At 38.8% G+C, this 10,822-nt stretch overlaps 1 protein-coding gene across 1 annotated transcript in view; it reads left to right on the top strand.

Moving 5' to 3' along the window:
* Positions 1-484: 484 nt before the first annotated feature.
* PXDNL (peroxidasin like) overlaps positions 485-10,822 on the top strand; it is a 504,118-nt gene continuing 493,780 nt past the window's right edge. The window contains exon 1 of the mRNA XM_015145355.3: positions 485-1,193. Within this exon, the coding sequence (XP_015000841.3) occupies positions 1,030-1,193 (164 nt within the window). The 5' untranslated portion in view covers positions 485-1,029. The remainder of the gene's footprint in view (positions 1,194-10,822) is intronic.

Genomic DNA, 10,822 nt, shown 5'->3' with positions numbered 1-10,822 from the left:
GGGATTGACCATGCAAGTTTTAATTTGTTTTCTATTACTTTTATGTATTTAAAACATTTTTGTTTGAAAATGTTAGTCTTATAAAGCCAAAAATCTGTTTTAAAATACCTTCTTACAGAATGACCAAAAAGTAGATGTTTCCATATTTATTAAGTTTTCACACACATCTGCAACGAGGGGCTGCTCACTTCAGGGAAACATGACCAGTTCAAACTGCTGATGAAAAGTCTGCAGCCAGCAGGGCCACTGCTGCCAGCGTGTCCTGAGGGAGCTCACACCTGTTTGACTTTACATATACATACTTAGGTTTGTCCATCAGTTGTCTCCTCTTCAAGGAGGTATGTGAGTTCGTGGATTTAAGCATATAAATTTAAATGTTAAATATTAAAAGAAGAAATCAGAAGTAGCCCGTTTGAGTCTTACATGAGTGAAATGTGTTGAGTTTCAGAAGCAGAATATATTGAAGGAAATGAAACCATTTTTTTTTTTTTTTTAAAGAGCATAGTTTGGAATAAGGAAAGAATATGTGCACTTAGATGAACGGATTAGAACTCTGCCTGTCCTTTAGGGTTTGGTAATGTTACCAGATAAAAAAGAAGAAAAGCTGTTCTGCATTGTTTGAATACATTATTAATCAACTTGGGCTTCAAAAGGACAGCTAGGGGCCAAGAGACTGGGGTTTTCATCAAATGTGCAGTGGAAGCAACTTTGGGAAAGTTTGTTTTCATTATGCTGCCTAAAACACATGGTGTTTTAGAAAGAGGCTTTTGCATTGACAAGCTTCTCAGTCCTCGCCTCTGGGAGTCTAGTGCCTCCTAGAGCCCCTTGTGCCCTCAGCCCTGTAATGTGATATCCCTCCTCCTGGATTGGTCAGAGGGGTGTCCTTTCCCTGGGAGCCGCTTTCCACCACTGCTCCCAAACTTGGCTCAGCCCAACAGCCACCATCACCACCACAGCGGTTGCTGCTGCAGCTGCAGCTGCTGCTGTCCCTCCGGCTGCTGCTTCGCGTGGCCAGCAGTGAATGGAGCGATGGAGCCCAGACTGTTCTGCTGGACCACTCTCTTTCTCCTGGCCGAATGGTGCCTGCCAGGGATGCCTTGCCCCAGCCGGTGCCTTTGCTTTAAGAGCACTGTCCGCTGCATGCACTTGATGCTGGACCACATTCCTCAGATACCACAGCAGACCACAGTTCTGTAAGTTCACACAAATTCCCCGGAAACCCTCCGCAATGCTTCATTGCTTCTCTGCTAGGACCTGTGTCCTTTTAATTTACGATTCCTAATGCTCTCCCTGCTTGTATACTTAGAAGAGGCTTCTCACTTTTCAGTTTCATGGTTCTGCTCTGTTAGACTAGAAAAATGTGAGCAATGCTGAGTTGACATAAATATATTTGTTTTGGATTCAGTTCTCTTCCAGCATCTTCCAGAACTTACCATTGAGAATTTTCATCTTCAATCTTCCTTCAGTAATTTTCCTGCATACGTTCTCAATTTGTTTCTTTTCATCCTCTGCTCCCAAATCTTTGGGCCTCTTAATTGGTCAGTACATGTCAGCCCCATTTGGAAGGAACTAATTTAACTTTAGAGTGTGGTTTCAATTGATTATATGCTGACAAATTGTTAGGCTTTGTACTGTGTGTACCTCCTGGGAGGGTGAAGTCCTGAGCCCTCAGCACTTGAAGCACTGTCTGTCCCCAGAACAGACCCTCAAATGGTCCAGTTGAGTTCTTGAATGCTTAAAAGCCTTGTGGAGCAACCGCTTAGACTAATCGGCATCTAGGAGGCATTACAGGATAGCAGGGCAAACCAGAATTTGGGAGTCAAACAGGTCTGAGTTCAAATACTGTCTTCTCATCTTTAATATTAAGGTAATAAACTCAAACATTTTAATTTATTTAGATTAAATTAAGTCATAATTAGATAATTAGAAGGGTAAATCACCACAAAAGAAGAAAAGGATCTGTTTCTAGGGTTTATTTAAAAAAAAAAAAAAGACAACAAATTCAAAAATTTAAGGAAAAAAAAAACAGAAGAAAAGGAAAAATGCTGAAAGATGCAGCCTAAAGAGGTTTCCTGCTCTATAATAAATGTTTTGTGGGTTGTCTCATGTTCATGGAAGACAAAACTGCTTGTGGTATTTCAAGTCCATTCTTGGGCAGAGGGAAATAGCTTAAAATTTCTGGAATTCTGAGATATAAATGTTTAAGAGGATCATTGCCACACATTTGTCAGTCATAATCACAAAATGAGGACTTGGTAATAAAAAGTCCAATTTGATGGTATTTACATAGAAAATGACATTATCCATAGATTTTCATTTCTGTAAAGCATTTCATTAATTTTATATGCATGCACATAGCAAAATAAGTCTTACTGTAATAACTAAAAAGATTCTTGAACTTGGGAGCACTGCTTATTGCTACGTGGACAACACAGTTCTGCAGGTGCCTTCAGACTGAGAACCAGCCATTTGTCCTTTTGTAATGACAGTTTTTTGGTAGATAGCAGCAAAGCCTAAGAGAAGGGGCTGCTTGGCTAATCAAGTGTCTTGGAGCTACCTGAGGTACAACTCGACCTAAATTTTGTTTCCTAAGTGTTTCAAAGAAGAGATTAGCACCCATTAGACACACACTTCTAAATGTAATGAGCAGAATTGAAATGATGTCAGTATTGTCATGCAGAGTCTTCCACTGTGTTTATAAATAAAGCTTAATGGTGGATTCTCAGGCCCTTGGCCAGATCCCTGTCTGGGAGTCTCATGCCACCACTTACAAAATGTGTTGCCTTGGACAAAATCTCAACTTCTTGGTGTCTCAGTTTCCTAATCTTAAATGGAGATGCTAATAGTGTTTGATATGGTTTGGATCTGTGTCCCCACCCAAATCTCATGTTGAATTGTAACTCCCAATGTTGGAGGTGGGGCCTGGTGGGAGGTGATTGGGTCGTGGGGGCAGATTCTCATGGTTTAACACCACCTCCCTTGGTGTTGTCGTGGTGAGAGTGAAGTAATCACAAGATCTGGTTGCTTAAAAGTATGTAACTCTTCTTGCCTCTGTCTTCCTCTTGCTCCGGCCATGTGAAGTTCTTGCTTCCCCTTTGCCGTCTGCCATGATTGTAAGTTTCCTGAGGCGTCCCCAGAAGCCCAGCAAAAGTTGCTATACTTCCTGTACAGCTTTTCGAACCATGAGCCAATTAAACCTCTTTTCTTCATAAATTACCCAGTTTCAGGTATTTCTTTATCACAGGGTGTGAGAACAGACTAATGCAGTGTTCACCTTGTTGGTTATTTTGAAGATTTAATGAATTGATGCATTTTAAGTACCTAGGAAATTGTCTAGCTCTAGTAAACACTATGGAAGTTTTCGCTATTAGTATCATGTTTGCAATTCAGGACAGGAATTACTAACTTAAATATCTCTGGGAACCTGCCAGTAAATAATTTGAGGGAAGTGGGGTAGATGAAAGACAGACTACTGTGTGATGAATAGCAACTAGCCTGAAGCTTGGAGTATCGGGATGGTAATGAAGGCAGAGGCAGCTCTTGCTAAGGGGGCAACCAGTTACTTAGCTAATTGATGGGCTTTGGGGATTTGGGCCATAGTTTCAAGAAAATATAGAAGCCAAAAGTGACATTCCCTAGCTTTTCAATATTAGCAGCTAATTACATTTTTAGAAATGGAAAGGCAAAAATACACAAGCCCAACCATGCGTATTTGTAGGCTGCTTTTTGCCCAGGACCTTCAGTGTGTGACTTCTACTGGAGAAATGGTATAAAAGCTGAGAAGTATGTGTAAAACCTGTAAAAATTGGTCCTCTACTCCTCTGGGGCTAAAAATCCTTGATGTAGGGTTGCATTTTATGTCAGCAATATCATGAAAGGTGACAATAACAATTATGAAAAAGAAAAAAACAATTAAGTTTTGAAAACTAAGGCAAATGGAAGCTGGGTGAATTTCTTACCAGCAGTAGAACCAGTAGTTTTTGTTAAACCACCCTTATGTATGTTTATTGTCACTGTAACATGGAAATGATGTAAATAATATATTTAGCTCTGCAAATGGCCAACATGCTTAGTAAATGCTAATTAGTAGTATTGTTAAAATTAGTAGTAGTGTTAAAATGGATTTTTTCCATTTTTACATGTTTCAAAATTTTAACCTGAATGCAGAAAATATTTTCCTAAATCATAGATAAGAAAACTGTATTATTTTAAAGACTGGTTACAGTTGATCAGGGTTTTAAGTTTAGAAAAATGCAAAACTGCCCCTCCAATTTTAATTTCATTCCTACTATAAAGATATCATTGTGTTTCTAAACTAATAGCATTTACCAAAAACCCTGTTGCCATTGAGAAAATTTCACTCTTCATGCTGTGGATTTTAGTAAAACAAATCTTTCAGAATTAGAATTTGCAAACAAAAAAATATCCAGTAACGAACACAGCATCTTTAGGGAGCCTGTTCAGTAATCAGAAGCACTGTATGGTGAGTGTGATTTGACTCTATCCTATGCCAGGATCATTAGGTTGCACTTTCCTAATTTGCTTAGTTACTGGTTAAGAAATGGACTCAGTAACTGCAAATTGAACATGCTCTAAAAACCACCTTGATTATATTAGAATACGTTTTAAGCTTAGGGCTGTTTTAATGATTGAGGATTTTCCTGAAAGTCATAAATACAAAAGTATTTACAATGTGAAATTCTAAGCATTTAATTTAAAGGCATTTTATTTATGTGGAAAGCTTTCTTTGCTGTCCAAATAATACAAAACTCGAGGAATAAGATGGCGGTGGGGAATTGGAAAATGTCTTAAGCTCAGTCATGAAAAAGTGTGTCCAGCTGATAAAAATTTCACCTTGTTCAAGAAGAAAATAGAATTCCTTCAGCTCTTTCCAATTTCCATTCATTTTATATATATATATATATATACACACACACTTTAATATATATAAATGAAAAATGATGTGTTATGGAATAATAGGGAGCAGCCGCAATCTGAGGCAGCAAACACATATATATATAATTTTATAATTTAAATTATATATAAAGTTTTATAAGTTATATATAAAATTTTATAATTTAAATTATATATATATAAAATACAACTTAATAGGAGTTACTTTTACCTTTGTTACAAAATTTTTTATAGCTCGTTTGTAACTGACATAACTTGCTGGCTTTGAATGATCACTTGGCAGTAATGAACAGGCCTGAACTCCTTGGACCTTCACCCACCTGGCATTGTTGAGGGGAAGCACAATGGGACCCAGATGAACTGTGTCAACATTCAAACTTCCCCCAGTGGTTGACTTGTTGGGGAGAGAAATGAAACTGAAAGTGGCTGTCACTGACCTCCTGACTCAGGCCAGTGTGATCCTGTGGAGAGGGGCTGGAAGAGGCTGTTCTGGAAGGAAGGGCAGGTGAGTGTGGATGGGGCCCAAGCAGGAGAATGGACGCAGGGACAATGTGGAGGGGACAGCTTGAGGAGGTAGAGGAGTAAAGGCCAGCACCACTGGCCGAGGCGTAATGTACCCTAGAGACTTGGGAGTCATCCTTCAAGAAATCTGCATGTTGTGCATAGGTACCCTAGAACTTAAAGTATTAAAAAAAAAAAAGAAAAGAAAAACAAATGGACAGACAAATTGCTTTAGAAGGTCAATGGAGCCAGGATATCCTACAACAGCCTGTACTTAGATGGCATATGCTGATTAAATTATTAGAACAGTGTTCCCTACACTAAGCACTGCCTTTCAACCCTACTGTAGATTCTATAAATGAAGTGAAGAGATGTGTTATGGAATAATAGCTTTGTGGAGAGTAGCCACAACCTGAGGCAGCAAAGCTGTGGTCCCTGTGCTAGTTGGAGAGCTACTACACATGGGAAAAGTTGAATGACAGTACAAGTCTGGTGTTAGAAGGACCAATTCTGCTTCTGTATTCATGGAGTGAAAAGGGTTGGTGAATGTCCTCGTTTGTCAACTAGATGGGCAACAAAGACAGAGAAATGAGTGAAAAAGAGGAGAAAAAAATTGAATCATTGAGAGTGTGAAACCAAAATAAATCCTGGGGCCCCCAAAATCACTAAGCTAAAGGGAAAAGTCAAGCTGGGAACTGCTTAGGACCAACCTGCCTCCCATTCTACTCAAAGTCACCCCTCTTCTCACTGAGATAAATCTGTATCCAATTGCCTCCTTTGGAGAGGCTAATCAGAAACTCAAAAGAATGCAATCATTTGTTTCTTATCTACCTATGACCTGGAAGCCACCTCCCCACTTCAAGTTGTTCTCCTTTGCTTCAAGTTGTCCCACCTTTCCAGACCAAATCAATATTCATCTTACATAAACTGATTGATGTCTCGTGTCTCCCTAAAATGTATAAAACCGAACTGTGCTCTATCATGTCATCAGGACCTCCTGAGGCTGTGCCATGGGAGTGTGTCCTCAACCTTGGCAAAATAAACTTTCTAAATTAACTGAGACCTGTCTTGGATATTTGGGGTTCGTACATTGTTAAATTTTGTTGTGTTTTACCTGGGCATTCTGGTAGAAAGGGTAGGGGCTCAGAAATATGTAAGCTCAGGAGGGAAACGGAGGCAAGACATGCAGTCTTGAGTCCTTATCTCTACTGCGTAAGACAGACTCCCAGAGCAGCTGTTTATAGACCTCCCTCCAGGAATGCAATTCTTTTCCTAGGGTCTTAACATTTAATATTCCTTGCTTGGAGAAGAATTTAATGATATCTCTCCTACTTGCACGTCCATTTATGGGCTTCTCTGGAAACAGAAAAATATGACTCTATTCTGCCCGACCCCGCAGGCAGTCAGACAGTTGGTTGTCTTCCCTTGTTCCCTAAAATCACTGTTGTTCTGTTTGTTTCCAAGATGCACTGATTTCATATTGTTCAAACACCCATGTTTTACAATCAGATTTCATATTGTTCAAACACACATGTTCTACAATCAATTTGTACAATAGTGGTCCTGAGGTGACGAACATCCTCAGCTTATGAAGATAACAGGATTAAGAGATTAAAGTAAGACAGGCGGAAGAAATTATAAGAGTATTATTTTTGGGAACTGATAAATGTCCATGAAATCTTCACAATTTATGTTCAGAGATTGCAGTAAAGACAGGCATAAGAAATTATAAAAGTATTAATTTTGGGAACTGATATGTGTCCATATTAAAATGACATCTTCACAATTTATGTTCCTCTGCCACAGCTCCAGCTGGTCCCTCTGTTCAGGGTCCCTGACTTCCCACAGCAGTTTTTCCTGCCAGGAATGCATCCATGGCCATTTTCCCCACATTGAGTCTACTCCTGCTTGTTCTGCAGAAGCAGCTCAGAGCTCGCCTCAGGGAAGCCTTCCTTTTCCCTATTACTCCCAGGCTGCATGAAACACTTTTCCTGTCTTATCTGAATCAGGGAACATACCATGTGGAATTAGCATTATTAACTTGTCTTTCTGAGAGACTGAATTCCTTCAGGGCAGAGAACAGAGAAGATAGACAATATAAAATATATTAACATAAAATATTTTACATACCAACATATTTTATGTTGGGATATTAACATAACATATGTTGCATGCAGGAATGAGCCAATTGGCCCAGTGAAACTTGAGGGGTGCTGAAAATATTGCCCATTTGAAAGTTTGACATGGGGCAGGCCCTCCATTCTAAGAGTGCTGTGGACCACTCTGTGTTTAACAGGGAGTTGCCTGGACTGAAACGATTTTAGTTGTAAGCCTCACCTACTATCTCACCTGTGTTGACTACTCTTACAGAAAAGGCTTGTGGCATGTGCCTGTTCAAAGAGGAAAATAGATTCCAAAGGCAAAAGTTTCTAGGGAAAATGAGGTAAGGGAGAAAAGAGAATTAGAAGCTAAATATTCTGACAAGCAGATATGAGAAATATTTGAGTGCTGATGTGATGGTTAATCCTGTAATGCTGTGAGGGGTGGGCGTGGGTAGGGAGAAACGTACAAAGATCTCCATCTCTCTAGTTGGCACCCTTGTTTTAAATCAGATATAGGTGCACAGTAAAACGGTTTGTTCTTCATACCTAGATCAGAATGCCTCCCTACCTGGAGCCATTCCCTTCCTGGCTCACCTTGCCCTGTTAGAGAGAGGCTGATTTTGCCATGGTCTATGTTTTGGCCAACTCTAAAGACAAGTATAGTTGAAAAGCTGTTGCAGTGTTTAGAACTTATTTTTAAAATGTTCCAAGTCAGCTAAAAGCAGCCACCAAGTAGGGACTATAACTCTGTTTGCATGGGAATCCTAGACAGCTCTCATGGCACCAGCCCAAGACAACAATCAATTATTATATTTTTAAACTTCCCAATGTTGGTTATAGTAATAATTATTTTATTTACTTATGTCTTACATTTTCTCAGGAATAATATCTTTTTTTAAAGTTTTAATTTAATTTTAAGTTCCAGGATACATGTGCAGGACTTGCAGGTTTGTTACATAAGTAAACGTGTGCTATGGTGATTTGCTGCACCTATCAACCCATCACCTAGGTATTAAACTCCACATACATTAGCTGTTTATCCTGATGCTCTCCCTCTCTGCCCTGCCCCCACAGGGTCCAGTGTATGTTGTTCTCCTCCTTGTGTCCATGTGTTCTCATTGTTCAGCTCCCACTTATAAGTGAGAGCAAGTGGTGTATGGTTTTCTGTTCCTGTATTAGTTTGCTAAGGATAATGACTTTCAGCTCCATCCATGTCCCTGCAAAGGAAATTGTCTTGTTCCTTTTTATGGCTGCATAGTATTCCATAGTGTATGTGTACCACATTTTCTTTATCCAGTCTCTCATTGATGGGGATTTGGGTTGATTCCATGTCTTAGCTATTGTGAAGATATATGTGCATGTATCTTTATAATAGAATGATTTATTTTCCTTTGGGCATATGCCCAGTAATGGGATTGCTGGGTCAAATGGTATTTCTGATTCTAGGTGATTTATATTCCTTTGGGTATATACCCAGTAATGGGATTGCTGGGTCAAATGGTATTTCTGGTTCTAGGTCTTTGAGGAATTGCCACACTGTCTTCCACAATGGTTGAACTAATTTACATTCCCACCAACAGTGTAAAAAGGTTCCTATCCACAGCCTTGCCAGCGTCTGTTGTTTCTTGGCTTCTTTAAACCCTACCACTCTGACTTGCATCAGATGGTATCTTATTGTGGTTTTCATTTGCATTTCTCTAATGATCAGTGATGTTGTATCTTTTTTCATATGTTTGTTGGCTGCATAAATGTCTTCTTTTGAGAAGTGTTTGTTCATGTCCTTTGCCCACGTTTTAATGGGGTTGTTTTGTTTTGTTTTTCCTTGTAAATTTGTTTAAGTTCCTTGCAGATTTTGGGTATTAGGCCTTGTCAGATGAATAGATTGCAAAAATTTTTTCCCATTCTGTATGTTGTCTGTTCACTCTGATGATAGTTTCTCTTGCTTTGCAAAAGCTCTATAGTTTAATTAGATTCCATTAGTCAACTCTTGCTTTAGTTGCAATTGCTTTTGATGTTTTAATCATGAAATCTTTGCCTGTGCCTATGTCCTGAATGGTACTGCCTAGGTTTCCTTCTAGGGTTTTTATGGTTCTGGGTTTTACATTTAAGTCTTTAATCCATCTTGAGTTAATTTTTGCATAAGGTATAACTTTTGTATAATGAGTCCAGTTTCAATTTTCTGCATATGGCTAGCCGGTTTACCCAGCACCTTTTATTAAATAGAGGATCCTTCCCCCATTGCTTGTTTTTGTCAGGTTTGTTGAAGATCAGCTGGTTATAGGTGTGGGTCTTATTTCTGAGATCTCTATTCTATTCCATTGGTCTATGTGTCTGTTTTTGTATCAGTATCATGCTGTTTTGGTTACTGTAGCCTTGTTGTATTGTTTGACGTCAGGTAGCATGATGCCTCCAGGTTTGTTCATTTTGCTTAGGATTGTCTTGGTTATACAGGCTCTTTTTTGGTTCCACATGAATTTTAAAGTAGTTTTTTTTCTAACTCTGTGAAGAATGTCAGTGGTAGTTTAATGGGAATAGCATTGAATCTACAAATTACTTTGGGCAGTACAGCCATTTTCATGATATTAATTCTTCCTATCCATGAGCATGGAATGTTTTTCCATTTGTTTGTGTCCTCTCTTATTTCCTAGAGCAGTGGCTTATAGTTCTTTTTGAAGAGGTTCTTCACATCCCTTCTAAGTTTTATTGCTAGGTATTTTATTCTCTTTGTAGCAATTGTGAATGGGAGTTCATTCATGATTTGACTCTCTGCTTGTCTGTTGTTGGTTTATAGGAATGCTTTTGATTTTTGCACATTGACTTTGTATCCTGAGATTTTGTTAAAGTGGCTTATCAGCTTAATAAGCTTTCAGGCTTAAATGATAGGGTTTTCTAGATATAGGATCATGTCATCTGCAAACAGAGACATTTTGACTTCCTCTTTTCCAATTTGAATACCCTTTATTTCTTTTTCTTGACTGATTTCCCTGGCCATAACATCCAATACCATGGTGAATAGGAGTGGTGAGAGAGGACATCCTTGTCTTGTGCCAGTTTTCAAGGGGAATGCTTCCAGCTTTTGCCCATTAAGTATGATATTGGCAGTGGGTTTGTTATAAATGGATCTTTTTATTTTGAGGTATATTCTATCAATACCAAGTTTATTGAGAGTTTTTAACATGAATCAGCATTAAATTTTATTGAAGGCCTTTTCTGTGTCTATTGAGATAGTCATGTGGTTTTTATCTTTAGTTCTGCTTATGTGATGAATTACATTTACTAATTTGCATATGTTGACTAGCCTTGCA

The sequence above is a fragment of the Macaca mulatta genome, chromosome 8 (assembly GCF_049350105.2).
Source record: "Macaca mulatta isolate MMU2019108-1 chromosome 8, T2T-MMU8v2.0, whole genome shotgun sequence".
Classification (NCBI taxonomy): Eukaryota; Metazoa; Chordata; class Mammalia; order Primates; family Cercopithecidae; genus Macaca; species Macaca mulatta.
The sequence above is the reverse complement of the archived record's forward strand: the minus strand, read 5'-3'. Positions and strand labels throughout refer to the sequence as shown.